This window comes from Mytilus trossulus, chromosome 14, assembly GCF_036588685.1.
Source record: "Mytilus trossulus isolate FHL-02 chromosome 14, PNRI_Mtr1.1.1.hap1, whole genome shotgun sequence".
In the NCBI taxonomy this organism is placed as follows: Eukaryota; Metazoa; Mollusca; class Bivalvia; order Mytilida; family Mytilidae; genus Mytilus; species Mytilus trossulus.
The window spans coordinates 33,133,910-33,156,332 of NC_086386.1; the positions used below are offsets into that span (position 1 = coordinate 33,133,910).

The 22,423-nt window shown below is 31.3% G+C and overlaps 2 protein-coding genes across 3 annotated transcripts in view; one reads left to right on the forward strand and one right to left on the reverse strand.

The window, feature by feature from the left end:
* LOC134696063 (S-acyl fatty acid synthase thioesterase, medium chain-like) overlaps positions 1-22,423 on the forward strand; it is a 51,868-nt gene that overhangs the window by 12,772 nt on the left and 16,673 nt on the right. The gene's annotated exons all lie outside the window — the stretch shown is intronic.
* LOC134696061 (uncharacterized) overlaps positions 10,124-22,423 on the reverse strand; it is a 216,711-nt gene continuing 204,411 nt past the window's right edge. Inside the window, exons 3-11 of the mRNA XM_063557633.1 lie at positions 21,453-21,597; positions 20,587-20,707; positions 19,794-20,051; positions 19,267-19,536; positions 18,641-18,796; positions 18,083-18,175; positions 16,926-17,085; positions 14,254-14,376; positions 10,124-12,897 (exon numbers count right to left, since the gene is read on the reverse strand). Coding sequence (XP_063413703.1) covers positions 12,374-12,897; positions 14,254-14,376; positions 16,926-17,085; positions 18,083-18,175; positions 18,641-18,796; positions 19,267-19,536; positions 19,794-20,051; positions 20,587-20,707; positions 21,453-21,597 — 1,850 coding nt within the window. The 3' untranslated portion in view covers positions 10,124-12,373. The remainder of the gene's footprint in view (positions 12,898-14,253; positions 14,377-16,925; positions 17,086-18,082; positions 18,176-18,640; positions 18,797-19,266; positions 19,537-19,793; positions 20,052-20,586; positions 20,708-21,452; positions 21,598-22,423) is intronic.

The following is a 22,423-nucleotide window of genomic DNA, read 5'->3' on the forward strand; positions in this document are numbered from 1 at the left end:
AAGAAAAACAATATACTTTTTGCCGGGGTAATTCAAGGTCACGAATTGATTATATATTTATAAGTAGTGAGCTTCAAAATAAATCACAACAGGTAAAACTAGTTTATTTTCCGTTCAGTGACCATGATGGTGTGTTCATGAAATTAAAAACAAATGAACCAGATCGCGGTCCCGGAACGTGGAAAATGAACTCATCAGTTATTCAATCGGATTTATTTAGAAATACGTTCGAAAGTTTTTGGGGGAACTGGAAATTAAAAAAAAATCAGTTCGAAAATAATTTAGAATGGTGGGAGGAAACTAAGATAAAGATAAAAAGTATAACCATAGAAGTTGCAAAGCAATTAAACATAACAGAAAAACAAGTAAGGGAGTGGGAAAAAAGGTTAGATAATATTACGGGAACCCATCCTATCAAAAATGAAAACGAATTAAATAATTTGAAAGTAAAAATTAAAGATTATTATGCCCAAAAAGCTGAGGCAGCCAGAATTAGGTCTAATGGTTAACTGGTACGAGAAAGGCGAAAAATCAACAGGGTACTTCTTTAAACTCGAAAAAAAGAGGGGTGCTGAAAAATTATGGACTAGAATAAAAGGTTCAGACGGAAGGTATAAGGACGATATAGAATCTATCCTAGAAGAACAAGTGTCTTATTACAAACAATTATTTACATCCGAGGGGTGGGATAGGGATGCTGCAGAAAATCTATTACAAAATATAGATCATAAACTAAGTGAGGAAAATAAAAAAATGTGTGAAATGGAAATATCTTTAGATGAAATAAGTAAGGCCGTTAAAATTTTGAAACTTGATAAATCCCCTGGGGAAGACGGAATTGTGAATGAATTTTACAAAACGTATTGGTATTTGATAAGCGACGACTTCGGGGCGGTTATTAAAGAAATTTTTGACAACAATTTGCTCTGTGAATCCCAATACAGAGGTATGATAACGCTTATGTTTAAGTCTGGGGAGAGAGAAGACATAAAAAATTGGCGTCCTATAACGCTTTTGAACACGGATTATAAAATTATTTCAAAAGTACTCGCGGAAAGGTTAAAAAATGTATTACCGCAAATAATTGATTTCGATCAAAAAGGGTTTGTCATAGGGCGCAACATTTTTCAAGGCAATAGATTATTACAAGATGTTATAGATTTTTGTGAGTTAGAAGATGAGGAGGGTGCGATATTATTTTTAGATCAACAAAAAGCATTTGATAGGGCGGAATGGGAATGGATCGATTTTTGCTTATTAAAATTTGGGTTTGGGGAAAAATTCAGGAGTTGGGTAAAAATGCTTTTCATTAACGCTAAGACGTGCATTCATACGAATGGGTTTACGTCTAGATTCGTAGGCATAACCCGTTCAATTCGTCAAGGATGCCCAATAGCCCCGATGTTATATATCCTGCAAGCAGAACCACTTGCAGCATCAATTAGAAACAACCCTAATATAAAAGGAATAAAACTTCCTACTAGAACTGGGGACTTTATTGAAACAAAGCTAAATATGTTTGCTGACGATACTCAACTCTTTAATAAAAGCGAGGAGTCTATCGAAGAAACATTTAAAACTTTAAAACTGTACGAAAATGCTTCGGGGGCTAAAATGAATATGGATAAGACAGTTGGCATGTACTTAGGCAAGTGGCGAAATAAAAAACCAAAATTTAACAAAATTAAATGGTCTAAGCGTCCTGTGAAAGCACTAGGGGTACTACATGGATACGGGGTGGACTTAGATCAAATTTGGTTAGAAAAAATAAATAAAATAAAAAGCTGTATGGAAGTTTGGAAATCAAGAGATCTCACATTTACGGGAAAAGTTCTAATTATTAAATCCTTTGTACTGTCCGTCATTGGATACGAAATTGAAATGAGAGGTATCCCGGATATATACGAAAAACAAATAAATAATATTATATGGTCCTTTATATGGGATGGGAAAACAAACCAAATCGCTAGAACAGTGTGCTGTTTACCGAAAGAAAAAGGGGGGATAGGAATGATAAACTTAAGAGACTTTATTAAATCAAAACAAGTGAAAAGTATGTACAGTATTGTCAACTCAAAAACACAAAAATGGAATGCAATAGGAAAATACTGGTTAACGTCACTAGACGAAAAATATGATACAGATTTTTTTATATGTTCTTGTTCGGACACTACATGTTTTAGGCAAATACAAATGTCCAAATATTATAAAGAACTCTTAATTTCCTGGACCGACTTACAGAAAATCCAAAAATCGGTCACGAAAGAGGACCTTTTAGAAGAAAATATTTTCGGCAATTGTAAATTTAAGTTCAAGGGACATGCATTATATTATGCAAACTTTGCCTCCAGTGGAATAAAAAAAATTAAAGATATATGGGACTTAAACAATAAATCCTTTAAAACTTCTTTTGATATTTTTAAAAGTCTTAAAGATAAAAGGAATTGGATTGCACAATATAGTCGCATTAAATCTTCGTTAACACCTCAACAAATTGACGTTTTAAAAACAGATTCTAGCATACAAAGTCATTCTGATAGACCTATAAAAATAATAAATTCTTGTCAATTTATAAAAAATGGAGTTGTCGTTGATGCCAAAAAATTATGCCTTAAAGATATTAGATACTTTTATGAGAATAAAACAGCTCCAAATAGTCAGTTGAAGTGGAATTTACATTTTGGGAAGGAACTACCATGGGATTACATTTGGGAAACTTTGAATAACAATTTAGCTAACAGGAAAATTAAACAATTTCAATGGAAGTTACTACATAATATAATTTACACTGAAGAAAAATTACAAAAAATGAATCGCTCAAACGGGAAGTGTCACTTTTGCAATGAAAAAGAATCACTATTTCATCTTTTTATTTATTGTAAACTGGTGGAACACGTTTGGCGGGAAATTTTTGAGAAAATAAGGGAATTTTGTTCAAAATTAAATATCCAAAAATTACAAAAATCGGAAATAAGTATAATTTTTGGGGTCATTAATGCAGATGCATCCTATACCCAAATTTTAGATACGGTGCTTATTATCACGAAATGGGTTATCTGGAAAACTAGAAATATCGCAAAATATCAAAAGAAAGGGATAAGTAAAGCGATGATTTTAAATATGATAAAACATGAAATGCAGTTTTTGCACAAATATCTTAAAACGAATACGAAGATAGAAGCCTTTTCCACTATGTGTGACATTTTTTGTATATAAATATATATTTTGCGTGGTCAGGTCAGTGTAATGACCTCTTTGATACTGATTGAACAATAATATGTACACTGCTCTCAACTCCCTACATGTAATTATTTCTGTTGTGTATGTATTCATGTATATCATCTAATTGTAACAAGACATGATGTATCATATTATAAACAAATATTTACTCACCATATCTTTGAAATTAATCCTCCTTATTGGGAATTAAAATCATTAATCCATTTTATTTATGAATGAACTACACATGTATCCCTTTAACAAATCGCACGTGGTAAATGATCACTCGACCAGAAATTTAATGTAATTGAAATAAACATAACAAAAGACGTGATGTACGATAAAATTGAAACTGCTTAATAAATACAGGTAGCCTTTGTGAGAAATAAATAATGATAAAAACATATTTTATTCAAATAATTATATATGGTGAGAGGTATAGATATATAGATCGATAAGAACTACATGAACAGGTACATTTGTACAAGGATAGATAATATTTATAAAGGTGGATGTTAATAATTTATAGTGGGAGTTTTTTTTTCTCATTTGCTTTTTCCCCGACAAATGAGTCTGTAAAAATGGGGCCCCCTTAGTTGTTCCCTGGGCAACTGAGGGTTGATGTAACAGGTGATTATTAATAAAATATGTTAAATATCAAACAAAAAAAAAAAAAAAAAAAAAAAAAAAAAAAAAAAAAAATACTTAAGCTATTTGACCAACAATGTATAAAAAAAAAAACAGAACGAATTTAATGTCATCTTTCCCTATTGTTTAATGTTATAAGTCTGTTTCAACTGGCAAGAATACCCATAAAGCGGACAAGCAGTTTGTTCTTTAAATTGCTATCATTGAATATCAAGAAAGAAAATAAATCCCGAAATTGATTTGAAACTTTGATACTCTATAGTTTTCCTGGAAAATATTCACATCCCTTAGGGATTATTAGTGTACGTCCAGTTGCGTACATATAACATGTATGTCGGAACAATTGTGATGATGACGAATTTCTTCCTTTATTCGAGAACAATCTAATTGATATATAAATGTCCATAAATGAGCCAAAGAAAGTTTTATATCGACCTGTATTTAAATCTCTTCTTCTTCTTTTGGTATACAATAATCTTTCGACATTTGATGATTACATACTGTTGGCATACGTGGACTAGTCTACTACATGTAACAAAACTTTTACCCCAATTCGCACAAAATGTATGTTTGGAAATTTAGATATAAATTGCAAATCATTTAAATGGAACATGTTCATGCTGGTGTACTAGATTGATACATGTTTTCAAGGATTTGTTGTAATTATTTTTGTTTTATATCTCTTAGAGATGTGAGTTTAACAGCAACAATTTCCCCTAATTTTAATAAAAGTTAGAAGTTCAGTATATAACTTGACCACATGTTTTTTTGGATTTTTATAAAGATAAGTATTCTGTAATTTAGTGTTAAACAAACAACTCATTGCCATTAATAATAGCTTAGCATTTTATACATATATATCTAGGGACTGTTGATATTGATGTGTGGCTTCTTGTGGCACCTCCCCCCTTTGTAGACCTTTTATTTCTTGTCTTCGTAGGAAGCCATACCAATGAAATACAACTTATGCTCAATATTAAATAAAAGGACACAATCAGTTTTACCTGTTAGTTAAAAAAGTCAATTTTGAAAAAAAGAAAATGATTTATTCAGATACACTTTTATTAGTATATATATCACGTAATATAATTCCTTTATAGTTTTAAAAAAATAATCCGATACAAATATATTATGACTTTTTCTATGCATTCGAATACTACAGTTTAATTATTTATTGCATACATGTACATAGTGACTTTTTCACATGCATTCCAACATATTTCTGACAAATAAGTTTACTTAAACAATTGTGACTTTTTTTCCTGCGACTTTTTTTCTTGTGACTTTTTTTCCTGTGACTTTATTTCCTAGGGATATTGTGACTTTTTTTCCTGTGACTTTTTTTCCGTTATACACCTAATTGTTCAAAATGGAAAGTTATAAGTTACAGGCCGTTTACACTGACCGATACCCTAAGACGTGAAACGATGCATGAATTTGCAAGCTCGACAGGAAATCGCCTGAATACCTGGACGTGTCACACCCCCTGCAATACCTTTGGGAGTAATACCTTTAGCCATGCAGGTGATCAGTGGAACGAAGATCCTAATTTATTTGAATAAAGTTTATTACATAAACGAATTATGAACTAATTAGATTTCCGAAACAATTCAAGTTTCACGGAACAATTATTTATGATTTGAAATTTTTACTATTTAACTTATTCCAATATTATCATTATTGTTAAAAATAACAGATCATGGTTATTAAAAAAAAAAAGATAAGAAAATTTTCCGTATCAACATAGTTTGTATAGTTAACTAGTCGGATAAAACAACCATACGATTGACAAGAAAACGACACGCAATTACGACTACATCGGGTTACTGTAGTTTTGTTCCTTAGACATATCTTGGGTGCAAAGCGGAGAAGGTAACAAAATGGCCGACCGGAGAGAATTGATACTCTAAATTCAAAATCGATGGTGATCTCTTATCTAGCAGAATTAAACTTTAATATTCATGCATTTGAGCATTTTTATACAGAATGAACATAATATCAATTTTTGATTTTTTTGCGAAGTTTCCCTTTAATGAAAATTCCCAATCATCACAATAAAAAGGGTGAAACAGCTTGTATACTTTGAGCTTTCGAACTAAATGGTAACCCCAACCCCCAACATATATAGATATAGGAAGATGTGGTGTGAGTGTGCATAGAATGGTTCAAATTTTGAGTTGGAGCCGTTAGACTGCTCTATAATTTGATATAATTTGTCTCGGTGGATCCAGGGGGTTCCGGGGGTTGGACCCCCTTTTTTTGGCCGATCAATGCATTTGAATAGAGCATATACTTGGACCCCCCCCTTTTTACTCTGGGTTGGGACCCCCTTTTTTAAAATGGCTGGATCCACGCCTGATTGCAGTACACTGCACTGTGAGTATTTGTTAGATAATCACGCGCGATTTTATCATTTAAAGGAAATGCTTCACGAAATAACTAAGATCAGTTTATGTGTACTCGTAACACAAAGAAGAAAAGATTGGGCTGCCTCTCTTCAATTGTGTCTAGTTACCAAAGTAAAATCAAAATTTATAATTCTCTGACAATGCACCTGGTGATATATTGTATATGTCATTCCAACACTTACACTTGTTCTTTTATTTGTGTGGTTATTTAATGACCATTTTAATTCAAAGCTTGGTCAGTTGGAGTTGCATCCTTCATTTTCCAGTACTCCAGAATTTCTACATACATATCACAGTAAGTAATTAAAGTTGTGTGTTAAACGTCAATGCGAAAGCAAAAATCCATATTTTTTTTAGAGGGCACATATGTTTCTTTCGTCTGACAGCAGGTATACACCACAGTTATCGTAAATTATAAAAACATATACATATAAAAAAAAAATCGAAAAGAAACCATTATTTTTTTTAACACAAAACAGAGAAAAGAACTGATAAGTGCGGGGAATCCATGCGCTTTTCCTCCCTGATGTTTCGATATTTTAAAAAATAATTATTCTTTTATCCATGTTAACACGTGAAAACTACACCAGTGAGTTCCATATATGTCATAAACTTACAGCTGGTCCTGAATATGCATGAAGTATTTGCCACTGGACTTTAAACAACCAACAATCAATCACACTATAACTTATAGTATATATAGTTGTGAAATACAAAATGTATATTATAATTATACAATTAGCCAAATAAATAGAATACAATGATACACACTACTTTATATACTAAGTAACTGACATAATTTAAAGGAATAATCTCTAAACTATTATACCAGTAGAGAAGCGAAAAGTTTCTTTTGAATAGTAAATAAACTTCTGAACAGTACATGTTTTTTAATGATTTTCCCTACGGCGCTCAAATATTTTGCATGGTCTTTTAGTGTTTAGACATATGACATTGTAAGAACCTTTAACGTATAATAGATTCAAATTCGTTATTTTGTTCAATATAAGAAAAACAAAGACATGTATATTAAAAACTGACGGTCAGACGGGCGTATGACATTTGCGCCGATTTTTAAAATTTTCATTCTTTCATTTGCGCCGATTTCATTTTTTCATTTGCGCCGATTTTATATTTTTTCCTAATTGGATTTACAGGTAAGTTCATACTTTTAATTGGCCTAGCACAGAGTATAAAGACAAATCAAGTGACATTGCAATTGGTAAATGGCTATCCCAATATTTCGGGTTACCATTCCTTTCCCTAAATGAAATCGATGACTTCTTCACGTTTGACAGTGTCTGACGCTCCGCTCCTTCTGATGACAAATTTCATACATTCGTAGACAACGTACAAGTACACATTCCATAATGGTCAACCAATTCGTGATGGCGTCCATAAAATTAAAGAAGGGGTGATTTCAACTTCACCATGTGGAACTCTTGGTTTAATAGCTCCCTTGTGAGAAAATGCGAACTCTAGAAATGCCACAACCAGTACGTATGCCAGACAAAGAAAAGATGGCCTTCTTTATTGACAATTACGCCAAATATAGAAGAGACGAAATCATAAGAAAGGAATATGTTAGATGTGTTGCCTACTATACATATGTACTCGGCAAAAACAGATTTATGATTTGAATGTATTCCGTTTTTATGGATTTCAATGCTGTACATATATTTTTAATTCGTCATTTTATTATAAACAAAGTGCTTTTATCTTAGGTTTTTACTTCTTGATTTAAAAAAGGAGACAACAGTTATATACATGTTACGATAATTCATAACATATGTACAACTGGCTGACGAAAGAGATCTTTAATGATAAATGAAAATAACATTACTGGGATGGAGAGATGTCTCATTGGCACTCATACCACATCTTCTTATATCATTTCACCTGTAACACACAGTAATTTACCTGTTATTTACCTGTAAAAAAATCGGCGCAAATGAAAAGAAAAATCGGCGCAAATGAAATGCAGATCGGCGCAAATGCAAAACGCCGCGTCAGACATCACTTTTTAAATACGTGTATACACAAATTCATTAGTTCTTTATTAACGTTTAGCCTTACGGCACCTTTTTATTAAGAATGATGATGAGAGTAATTGTAAAATATAATAGGCATGTTCTTTCTTACGTTATGGATCATTGATTTTGTTACCTGTTGACCCGGTTGATTACTAGCACGTGCCATTGAACTCGACCATTTTAACTAACACAGATATTTTTTTAAATTAACGCCATACATATATACTAAGTACTATATACATATTATATGAATTAGAAAATAAATTTTATAAGGATACAACATTGTTTGAATGAACATTTTTATACGGTGATACTTTAACACGGTCCCGACAGAGACTGAATGCAGTATCATGATCAGCTTTCGGGATCCGGGAAGTCTTTTTTTTTGAATTTCCGGATGTCGAGAATATTTTTTTCGAAGTTTAATAGAGTAACTCGCACGAAAAAAACATAAAAAAGCAACAGCTTCCACGGTAAACTATGACATACTATATCAACAGATAACGAATTAAAGCAACTGTAATACATAAAACAAAAATATGCATGTGTTAATTTGCCTCCGTTGCATTTCTGTGGATTGTCTCATTGGCAATCATACCACATTTCCTTAACTTTTTAAGGTAACGTTTAGGATTTTCCGTTACTTTTTAATCTTCAAATACGAAACACATTTTCACCGGTGTTCACATTTTAAGGTTAAATTGATGGCATACATTTTGGTGTGTATACAATAAACATACGTCCTTGCATTTAATTATCAATATATATATTCATATAAACTAACATTTATTAAAAAATAAACAATTATATAGACGAATAATTTAGTAGTTCCTCAACAAAACAAGAAAAGAAATAAAGAATCAACAGAAGATTTAATCCTTATTTATCTTTTAATTAACCAAAATATACTTCAAATTATAATTATATTAAAATACATGTATATTAATCTAAAATGCATTATCGAGTAGAAGGGGCGCAACTCGTGGTATCAAACCGATATACTGAACGGATCTAAACAGGGTCTGAAAATTTTGAACGTAATTTTGTATCCATGGTCTGTTTTGGTCTGACACTGTCTTAACGGGTCTAAACAGCCCGCTAGACGATTCAGTCTTTTCCGTCTCGACATGCCTTAACGAACTGATTTACCTGATGCGGCTATCGATCGTAACGCAGTCTTAACGGTCTAAAATGTCTCGACGATTTCCTCTAGCGGTAAATCCAGTCAATCAAGATGTGATCAGACCAAAATGACCGTTTCAGACTGAAATCGTGATACTAGTGGATCAATGCAAGCAAAATAGAGTGAGGTTATGATTTGAGACAGACAAATTTCAAATTACACTAAACCATAAATTTGGTTTTTTGTATGGTGCAAAATATAATTTCCAGATTATTGTGTAAAATGTGTCTTGTAATTCTTTTCCTAAAACTGAGTTTTGTCATATTGAATACATGAATTGCACAAATTGTAGAATTATAAATTCTTTCTCAAAAATAACAACTGTGTGTTACCTTTCAATTTAATATTTTCATTTATATATTTTTGAGTTAAGTATGACATCCATTTTCAATGAACTAGTACAAATATTTGTTTAGGGACCAGCTGTAGCCGTGTGCAGTGTGAGATTACCTAAATGTGTTGAAGACCCATTGGTGGTCTTCTCCTGTTTTCTGCTCTATGGTCGGGTTGTTGTCTCCTTGACACATTCCCCATTTCCATTCTCAATTTTATAAGCAATGAAAATATAGGTGATCTTTTTGAATTACATTTGACAGGCTGCACTTAACAAATTTGTCGGCAAAATGAAAATATTTTTAATTTTTTTACAATTTTATTGTTTTTTACATTTCACTGCAAAACAAGTAAAAACAAAATATAAACAAAACAGTAATAACAAGACTGGTCAAACTATTGTTTGTTCCAATAGACAAACTCTATAGTTGATGACAATGGTTGATAGAAACCATGATCATATCTAAATAATGATTGATCAGAAAGTTTAACATGATAAGACTTAAAAATTGTGATACTATAATTGGTTAAACAATTTCATATTATTTTTCTTTATTAATCATTATTTTTATTTTTTAGTAGCAACTGATTAAACTGAACAGCCAAAAAAATATAATTCATTGGTCATGGGAACTTACCTTTGAAAAATGACTGCATTAATAAAAAGAATCTAAATAATTCATTAAATCTCATGAGTAAATTTAAACCACAATTTGGTTATAACTCTAGACTTAAACATATACTGGAAAAACAGGGATACTAAGTTTTAGTTTTACAACATATGTTTTACTGATATGTTGATGCATTTTGTATGTATGATATAAGTGCATGAAGTATGAAGACAAAAGATTTGAAACTTGTGAACTGATAAAAAAAAAGACAAATGATAAGTGATTTTATTGTGAACCACAAGCTAGTCTTGTGATTATAGTTTTATAATATCAAAATATAACAGTCCTGTTGAGACAGATCTGAAGAAACAGGTAGAATAATCATAAAAAAGACATAAGTTACACTAAAAAAAATCTAAGATATTTCCATTAATAAAACCAATTTTTGTTACCTTATATGATATTAAAGCATATTGCTTTATTAAACATGTTAAACATTTGTAAAGTTTATAGAGTGGGGTGCTCATTTTCGCCGGGGTCACAATTTTTGCCGTTTTAGGATTTTGAGGTGTAAAAACTTAAAAGGATGGCTGAAATGGAAGAAATGTACCGTCAAATTATATTTTTATAACAAATATGATATTTTTTTGAACTAAAACAAAATTGCGTCTCCTACCGAAAATGACCGAAAAACGGACAACGATTTTCAGACAATTTCCTGAATAAAAAATATGATTTCAAAGAAGTATTTCTAAGTAAATATTTGACTGAATGCCCTAATTTTGAATTCTTTACACCTTTGAAAAGTCTGCTATTCATCTTTAATGCAATTGAATTGATAAAAATTGTTAAAAGCTGTGGTTATTTGGTTTTGAATGGATTTGTAAAAAAGGCGAATATGTGTCCCCCATTGACAAAACATCTGGAAATTTCAAGCACCCTTTAATCTAACTTTTCAGATGATTTTTTTTCAAACAAACACGTTTTCAAGCTTAAGAATATTTTGCATTTGAAGTTATCTTCATATAGAAATATCAGTATACTTCAAAAACATTTAGACCTGACCATAAACTGTAGAAAACATGGAAAGATGTGGCGAAAATGGGCACCCCACTCTAATATATTTCATTTTTAAATATGCAATTGCAAATGTTCTTCATTTTGCAAACATTTGTGTTCACTTTCAGTTTTGTCAACATCCGAATTTGTTGGTAAAACTTATATGACATACAAATGTGCACCTAAGGCATTAATTACTTTTATCAATTAATTTGTATTTTGAAACTTGTTAAAACAAGCAAAAATATTTCCCTAAACCCTGACATATATAAATTATTGAACTTAATAAAAAACAAACCAACACTAGAATTAAAATGTGACAATATAAATAATGTGTGTGCATGCTTTTAACTGTACCTTAAATTTTGAGGTGGTAAACATTTTATCTGAGACAAATTGCTTTCAATTAGCATTTTATTTTTGAAATAATTCATGAAAATTACACCATGAATCTTAATTCACAGAAAAATTAACTATCTTTTGAACATTATTTGGTCAAGGATTGTTTGATACAGTTGTAAAAATGCAAATATAAAAATAATGTTCTACTCACATTGGACAAAATAAAAACAAAATAAAAAAGTTTTGAAAATAATATAAACAAATCCAACAGCTTTTAACTTTAAATTACTTTAAATTTATTTTCTAATATCTTAGTGGAAAATATCATTCAATTCTAAAACTACATGTATCAAAAAGGTATGAATTAAAGTACATATAACAGATAATGCAATGTATAAAATCTATCAAAACATTAACATCCTTTTGTCACACACTATATTTCATCTTCATATAATGCTTAAAATATAAATACAGAGTTCATTAAAACAACAGGCCATTTTATATAACAAGTCATTACTACTTCTACAGCCATTTTGGTCAGTTACATGAAACACTTTGAAGATTTGGCATGGTGGAAGTCTTCTGTATGAAGGAACAAAAGTGATGAATTTGAGCAGATTCATTTAGACTATCATCTTCTAAATCTAACAATCTATCTAAATCATCTTCATCTGCCCCAATGCTGAATGATACTCTGTCATGACCTTCTGATCTACGGGGACTCCCATAAAGGGGATTCCATTCTACAGGGAGCAAGGGAGGTAATTCTCCATCATTGGATGTTATCTCCCCTTTAAAAACACTACTAATTATTGATGATATATTGTTCTGATGAACTGATTTATTTAACAATGATAATGGATCCTGGAAATTAAATGGCACTTGGACACTGGCTAATGTAAATGAATTTAGATGATGTCGTACGTAATCTGTGAGTGATGGTGATGAAATAGACACATTCAGTTTAATAAACTTTTTCTCTTCCTCTTCTTGGTTTTCAGTATCTTCATCATTAAGATATATTACAGGTCTTTTGTTTTCATCCTTTTCTATATTTAAAACTGAAAATAAAAAAAATACAACCATCATAAATTAGTTATCACACAACAATAATGAATATATAGAAGGGAAACAACATGATATCTCAACCTTTTTTATTACCTCATACTTCCAAGATTAGATTAACAAACATGTGTTAAAAAAACCCCGCAAAAAACCAAACATAAAATATTCACATGGCTCTTAAGATTTGCTTGTCTTTTGCTAAATTTATCTAGATATTAAATTATACAGTGTTTCCCATATGGTTAACAAATTGTCAATAGCTTATTAAGGTGGTACTTAACACTACAGGGAGATAACTCTGTAAAATCAGCTAAACGTTTTAATAACTTTGTGTTGTGAAGGGAAAATTAAGCTTTTCAAAGATCAAAATAATTTTTTGTCAAACTGCTATTTAACCACTGTAATTTTTCTGATAAAATGGTTGGTTCATTTTTTTAAAATATTTTATATTTTTGTCAAAGGGTCAAACTTAATACTTTGTAAAAATTTTAAGAAAATTAAACGAGCCAAATTAATAGACCACTTTCGAGTTCATCCGTCACCGGCAAAAACTTGTCAATTATGCAAGCCTCTATGACGTCATTTTCAAGATAGAGGGGGTCGCCTGTATCCCTGCACTATTTACGTTTCTCAAGCGTCTTAGTGATCGTCTTTGTGCAGAATAAACTAGAAATAATGGTTGCTCTGTAGGTACTTACTGACAATTCCCTAATGACAGCAGTGTTGATTGTCAATTTTGAGAATTCAATTTGCCGAATAATTCGTACAATATAGAATTATAGTTTTCCAACCACTCGCTCAACATTTGAAGGGAAGTGACGACGCCCCTAAACGCACAAATAACGACGATAAAGGCGCGTATAATTGACGAGTTTTTTCTGGTGACGGATGAACTCGAAAGTGGTCTATTTAAGTTAAAGTGTTGGGTACCACCTTAAAACAGCATATGATGACGATAGATTTTTTTCATCTTAGTTAAAACTATTGCTTTTATATATCAAATTTGAGCATACCTTTCTGTACAAACTATTATAAATTCTTATCATTCCTGGAGTTGTTAACCAGGAAATTTTGCAGTGTGTTCTATCCTACATCAGTTATCCTTTGCTTCCTTTCTCACATTAAATACAATATATAAGTTGTTTCTTTAATTTTTTAGCCTTTTTCTTTTCAATTTTTACTCTAGTTTATTCACAACAAACATTAGCAGCCCCTCCTACCCAAACCTTACAATTAAGATTCTCTCTGAATGTGTCTTGTTAGATCTGAACTAGATGTGCTTTAGCTGGTTCATTCCCTACATCAGCAGTCCTATACCCCAGACCTCCCCCAAGTAAAGTATTATATCTTACCATGTAGATCCTTATTTACTGTATCAGCTTGGATCTGATCTAGATGTGCTTTAGCTTGTTCATTCCCTCTGTCAGCAGATTTTTTGAACAGTTCTATAGCATTAGCTTTATCTTCTGGTAAACCTGTAATGTAATATATAACTTAACTATATACATGTGCCAAGCAATGATGATTTTTGTAATGTTAATATCCATGATATCATTCTTTCTTTCCAATGGAATAACATATTACTTCTGTTTCTTACATATACTAGCCACCATTTAACTCGGAGAAAAAGAATAAGATTTCAATATGAAATGAGAAATTGAGATTAAACCAGATGCTCCGCAGGGCGTAGCTTTATACGACCGCAGAGGTTGAACCCTGAACGTTTGGTGCAAGTATGGACACAACATTCAAGCTGGATTCCGCTCTCAATTTGGATTGTGATTAAAACGTTGACACAGCATAGGTTTCTGACACAGAATGAATATATTCAAATGAACTTAAAATTTTTGTTTTCTCTTAGAGCAATTCAATATGCTGTTGAATATAAATCCTCTCAAAAAAATGTTTGAAGAAATTTTCTTTTTATTTATGAAATTTCAAATGAGAAAAATTAAACCCAATTTTTTAATCACATCCCCCTTTCCCTTATTCCAAAACTAATTTCAATTAAAATATTCTAATGGAGTTTGCAACAATTACTACTCAGTTAAATACATCATAAAATATTAAGATGTAAAAAAAACTGCTTGTAATCACTGAATGGTAAAGATTATTTAAATTTATCAGTTGGTAGTAAAAAGTGAATATACATTGTATATAACAAAGATTTAAGTTGATTCTAGACAAAGAAAGATAACTCCAATTAAAAAAAATTCTTGCAGATATTTCTTGCTTACTATACTGGACAAAGAAAGATAACTCTTAATTAAAAAAAAATTTGCTATTTCACAATATTGTGAAATTAGATATTTCTTGCCATTGCACAATACTGTGCAATTGAAAAGACTTGCTATTGCACAATACTTAATATAATAATTTTAGATCCTGATTTGGACCAACTTGAAAACTGGGCCCATAATCAAAAATCTAAGTACATGTTTATATCCAGCATATCAAAGAGGCCCAAGAATTTAATTTTTGTTAAAATCAAACTTAGTTTAATTTTGTACCCTTTGCACTTTAATTTAGACCAATTTTAAAACTGGACCAAAAATTAAGAATCTACATACACAGTTAGATTTGGCATATCAAAGAACCCCAATTATTCAATTTTTGATGAAATCAAACAATGTTTAATTTTGGACCTCGATTTGGGCCAACTTGAAAACTGGGCCAATAATCAAAAATCTAAGTACATTTTTAGATTCAGCATTTCAAAGCACCCCAAGGTTTCAATTTTTGTTAAAATCAAACTAAGTTTAATTTTGGACCCTTTGGACCTTAATGTAGACCAATTTGAAAACATGACTAAAAATGAAGAATCTACATACACAGTTAGATTCGGCATATTAAAGAACCCCAATTATTCAATTTTGACGAAATCAAACAAAGTTTAATTTTGGACCCTTTGGGCCCCTTTTTCCATAACTGTTGGGACCAAAACTCCCAAAATCAATACCAACCTTCCTTTTATAGTCATAAACCTTGTGTTTAAATTTCATAGATTTCTATTCACTTATACTAACGCTATGGTGCGAAAACCAAGAAAAATGCTTATTTGGGTCCCTTTTTGGCCCCTAATTCCTAAACTGTTGGGACCGAAACTCCCAAAATCAATACCAACCTTCCTTTTGTGGTCATAAACATTGTGTTTAAATTTCATTGATTTCTATTTACTTTAACTAAAGTTATTGTGCGAAAACCAAGAATAATGCTTATTTGGGCCCTTTTTTGGCCCCTAATTCCTAAACTGTTGAAACCAAAACTCCCAAAATCAATCCCAACCTTTCTTTTGTGGTCATAAACCTTGTGTCAAAATTTCATAGATTTCTATTAACTTAAACTAAAGTTATAGTGCGAAAACCAAGAAAATGCTTATTTGGGCCCTTTTTGGCCCCTAATTCGTAAAATGTTGGGACCAAAACTACCAAAATCAATACCAGCCTTCCTTTTATGGTCATAAACCTTGTGTTAAAATTTCATAGATTTCTATTCACTTTTACTAAAGTTAGAGTGCGAAAACTAAAAGTATTCGGACGACGACGACGACGACGACGACGCCAACGTGATAGCAATATACGACGAAATTTTTTCAAAATTTGCGGTCGTATAAAAAGCAAATATGAATCAACAAAAAAACAATATTTGAACATTACGTTTGCAAACAAATAAACTATCCACTATCCCCCTTGAATATTTAGTTTTGTCAAACTCTGCCCTCAATGATTCCTATGCCTCAAAGAAATTTTCAACTCTCAAGAACACTTTTTTTTTGTTTCTAATTAGGGTGTTACTGACACAGCTTTTAAATAAATCTTCCTTGAAAAAAAATGTATATTTTTCAATACTCACACACCAATGCAATGTTTATAATTTATCTTGAAATAATATAACAAATATTTGTGACTGAATAGGCCAATACCACACCTTCTCCTTTTTACGTCTATAATTATTTAAACAAGCAATATAAAAAAATAAATGGTACAATTTATTTCTTGACTAAGTTGGAATTTTTAGAACTTACCCCCTACAGCAAGTTCATAGAAGACTCCCAGGCTGTATAGAGCACCATCATGACCACTAGAAGCAGCTTGTGAATACAGCTCTGCACTTTTACACTCATTCACCTCTACTCCCCATCCATTCTCATAACACACTCCTAAGAAATACTGGGCTTCAGGGTCCTGCAGAGAAAATCGGCATTAAATTCCAGTATAAATAAATAAAAATGCCAGTATAGAAATAATCTGATCATTTAATCAATCATTACCATGATTATTATTGTTTATCAAAGAGTTTTAATAGATTAAATCATGGACATAATTTTTTTTTGTTGTCTATGATATTTGTAAAACTGAATATATGCAAAGGGAGACAACTCTAATAAACTTAGAAGTAAACATTAAATCAGAAATAAAGTGTAATGGAGGAACTATTTTGTTATCTAAATTAATCCCAACTATCTCGTAATGAATAATCAGTAGGTAGAATAACAAACTACAGTTTGTATATTTGCATACTATCTTTAGGAAAGACATATTGATTGTTTTAATCTGGAAGACAGAGAAGCAGCACACACAACAGTTCTCCCAAATTAGTATTACAGATGACAAGACTAATTAAAAATGACTTGATCAAAATAATGTGCAATTATCTCCTCAGACTTAAACTAATGAAAATGAAAGTGTAGTACTGAAAGTAAATCATGTGTATCATCAAGCATTGTGTCATCATAGGAGTATTACTTAGTTATAAAAGACTCTGAACTTTCTAAATGCATCTTGACCATAACTTTACTATATTCCAGTTATTCAACATGTACCCAATACTTTATAAGTAGTAGCATGTCGCCCAGTCACAACATAATAGAAACCTTAGAAACATCTATTCACTTTAGTAAACATAATAGGTGATATCAACAAGTGAATAGCAAATAAAGACATTATAATTTAAAATGTCATTATGAAAACAACAAAAATTGATTCCAAGATAATAGTTTCATATCAGCACAAAGGTGTAAACTTATAATTATATAGAAATTCAAAATATTTTATTAAAGAAAGCTTAATTATGAACATAATCATTTATACATGTAGAACATGACAAAGAATGGGGGAAAATGGAAATGATTCAGGCAAAATGGGACATCTAAATTTATACCATTATCATCATATATCTTACATTCTGATATGCAGCAGCTTTAAACAATGCAACAGCTTTTTCTAAGTCCTGGGTTTCTTCTTCTGTATAATACACACCAAGATAGGTTTGTGCCTGTTTAAAAGTATTTTTTATAGTTCTAGAGATGTCACAGGAAAAAATTATTATCATGTCATTTTTTTAACTACATTTTAAGTGTATTCAGCATATTTTTATCAGATCTTATGAACAAATTTGCAAAACCATGTCCTTTAATATACTTATTGTTCCATTTACTTTTCTTTCTTTTTTTCACATGGAAATATGGGGGGGGGGGGGGGGGGGGGGTGGGGGTGGGGGTGGTAGGAGGTAGGTCCTGATACTGAAATCAGCAGCTTAAAAACATGAAATCTAGAGGTTCCAATTTAAAAAAAAAAAAACTGGATCCTGAAATCCCGAGCTTAAAAACACCTGGAGTCCGGATAAAGGTCCTATCCCCATCAAATATGTTTGCTTTCCAATTTTACCCTACCCCATTATCTTTTTTTGACTCTAAAATCATCTTTTTTATAATTTATGAAAATTAACCAAGTTACGTACCTGACCAAGACCATAATCAGCAGCCTTCTCTAGAAGTTGTATAGCTAAGTTTACATTCTTTTCTATACAACCTTCACCCTTCAGGTACAGCAATGCTAGGTTGTAAAGGGCCTGTTGGTGTCCATCCTCTGCAGCTAACTTGTAATACTTCTCTGCCTACAAAACAAATACAAAATAAGAGCAAGTAGATGTTACTGAGACATCGATCAATAAGCGTAGTACTTTATCATATCTGCCCTAAGTATAAACAATTTCTAGCTCATGAATTTTACTCTGAAAACCTTAGATATTCCATGATCCTAGAGTGTATAGAAGCTATTGTTCTGTGACGACTACTTTTCTGTAAAGTTTAATGAAGTTTCTGTTTATTCTGACTTGCAGTATTGGCCTTGATCATTGTTGAAGGCCATATGTTGACCTATAGTTGTTAATTTCTGTGTCATTTGGTGTCTTGTGGAGAATAGTCTCATTGACAATCATACCACATCCACTTTTTTGTTTATATGTTTCCATTTTAATATTAAGAACTGAAGTTAAGATTGCATTGTAAGATTAATATTATAAATGCAATCTGACATTAATCTGTTTATAATTTCAAATAAACTAATATCTGTAATGATTCCTACTTTTCTGAGATTCTGCTTAACTCCTTTCCCTGTTTCATAACATAGTCCTATATTGAACTGAGCTTTAGTATAACCAAGATGTGAGGCATCTATCCATTTACTAGCAGCCTTTTTCATCTGACTTTTAGTAGCCTCTTGAAGACCTTGGATGTTCTTTCCTATTCCTGCATACTTCTTACACATGTCTTCAAATTCATTCATAACTTTGTACAATGGATCTGTGGTCTCATCTTCATCGTGTTCAGGGGAAGCATTACTGACAGTTGTTACCTTAAAACATACATATAACAACTTGAATCAATTTACAAACACAAAGCTTTTTCTCTCTCACATAAATGAGTTTCTGGTATAGCAATAAGCCAACATTATCAATTTATCATTGTGTTTATTGTTGTATGGGTAGGCATCTTTTTCCTACTAAGGATATCCATGTTGCATTAATATTTATATGTGTTTAAGAAATATGATTTCAGTATTAATTCTGTTTCAATTTAAATCAAACAAGGGAGTATCCCATATATACATACTTCTTTCACTTCTTCTTGTCTCTGGCTATCAAAAGTGATGATAGAGTTACCAATTGAAGGTCTGCTGGATGCACTTACATCACAATCAACTATAGAATGTGATGTAATTCGGTGTGGCCTAACTTTGTCTGGTATTGCCAGAGCCACCTGCCATAACATACATCCTTTCTGTCCATCGGGTGGCTTTCTTGGTCTATGTTTCTCTCGTTGTTTAATTGGACATTTTGATAAATGGATTCCAAGTACTACAGCTGCACCCTGTTGTAAACACAGAAAAATAATAAGAGTTCAATATTTAGGACACATTTCATAAGGGAATCATAAAACTTTTTAGGAAAATAAAGTTTTGATTTTGACTAAAATGTTTGTGGAAAGAATACACCCGTTCTAACTTAGCATGTTTAGAAAAGATATCCATAAATTTCCATTTAAATTAGCTGATTCCATAAAGAATATGCCCTTATAATGCTGAAACCACAACATAAACACCTTATCTGCATTAACAGCTTATAAAAGTAAGATTGTAGATGGGAAACAATATTTGGCATTTCAGTATTGTATAAAATATTAAGTTTCACAAGAGGAAGATTTGCAGAAATTTACATAAATAAGAGATGTAATTACATGTCTGGCATACAAAATGTTAAACCTGGATTTTATGATAAGTGTATTTACAAATCAACAAGAAATGATACCAATATACATGAATATATGATCGCAAAAAAATGAAGTCGTAAAAAAAGACATGGATTTATCTTTCATTTCTTTAGAATCAAAGTAAATGTACACTTACCCATCCAAGAGCTTCCAATGCATTGTGGTTCCCATTGAAGAATGAATGGAAATCCTTGTTATAATTTTTGTACCATTTATCTTGGTCTGGTCCATGTTTATGTTTGTCTTCTCCTTTATATCTGGAAAGGTTCAATAAATAAAAGTATTATTATATTTATCTATTTCTACTTTATTTTTGGTCACTAAACCCTTTTAATCTACATTAATAGAAATATTAATAAAGTAGCAATTAAAATTAACTGAGAAGTCATTGCAAACACAAATTTACTGTGTGGTCCCGAGACAAATTAAAATTTCCAAATTCCATCCTTGGCAAATTTTTTTAAACTTGTTTTAGAAAATTTAGTTGTCATTGTTGATGTAGATATATATTTAACATGTGTTTGTTTTGCTTTTCTTTTGTTTTGTTCATAATTCATGCTGTTGAATTTCTGGGTTTAAATGTTTTACCATTTTCATGGCTTTTACGTGGGTCTCATTGGGGTCTAAGCGTGATTGACGATTTTTTGTAAGCGTGACATGTGAAAGTAAAATTATTGTGTCGTGAAAACAGGAAATGAGGTCTAGTGGGACCTGGGAAATGCCAAAAATTGAGAATTGCTTACGTACATAGTGTAAGGGGAATACAGGAATCTGACTAAACAGTAAGCGGGATCTGTGATCAGAACCCCCTTTTAACAGCTTGCTCTGTGTTTTGAGATTTACTGACTGTTTATTGTTCTGTGACCTACAGCTGATACTCTTAATGTCATTTGGTCTCTGCTGGAGAGTTGTCTAGTTTGCAATCATACCCCATTATTTTCTATATAGAGTGTAAATATGTTTTTTTCGAAACTATACATTACATGTATGTTCAAGGTTTACCTGAATGTGCATATCCTTAAATGATCCTTCACAAATATACATTTCTTCTTCCTCAAATCTTTACACTGCTGCTCAAATTCAGCTTCATCTTCTCTGCAAACTCCTGTTGCCGATGCTCTCGGCCCGTGGAAATGCTGGCGTATTGCTAAATAAATACACAGAATATTAAAAACCTACATCTTCTGATTTTCAATTTATAACAAATTTATAATGAAGATACATGTGCTAAAAAATCAGGTTCACATTAATATAAAGGAGCAATTCTTATTTCAAATTGATTTCGGTCAAGTCATGAAAACAAGTTCACCTCAGCTATGTGCCTGTTTATCAAAATGGGACTTTTTTCCACATTGTATTTTTTTTTTTATCCTTTTCATAAGGCTGACAGGTCCTTCTGAGATCTATATTATTATAATATAAATTTCAGACTCCTAGATTTTCTGTTTGCTTAAAAGATTAACCAATGAAATACAGAAATATGAAAAAATGATTCTTTGAGATTTTAACAGACATGATAGATGAATCTACAAAATTTAAATCAGAAATTCAAGAATCCTTTGTTAATCATTTTTAATGAACAATAGAGGTTATCATTATTAAAGCACTAAAAATCATGACACACAGGATTTAAATAAAACTAAATGTGAGAACTATAATTTACTAAATGTAGGTCAATTTAATTTTGGACCCAGTCTAATGTGTCCAACATTGTCTACATTACTCGTGTTACTGACCTTTCAAAACTTTAATTTTTGGCCAAAGAAAGTTTTATAAATTTTAAATGATTAGAATTGAACCCTCTCCAATAAAATGTAATCCATCGTTAAAAGTTATTACCTTTGTGAACCCTATCCCTACTCAATAAGCCAACCACTGTTATTTTGAAATAGTTTGTTTTTGTTTTGGAGTCCTACATTTTCACCACACAAGTTTGTTACTGTTGTTATCTCCCTTTCCACATCAAATATTGT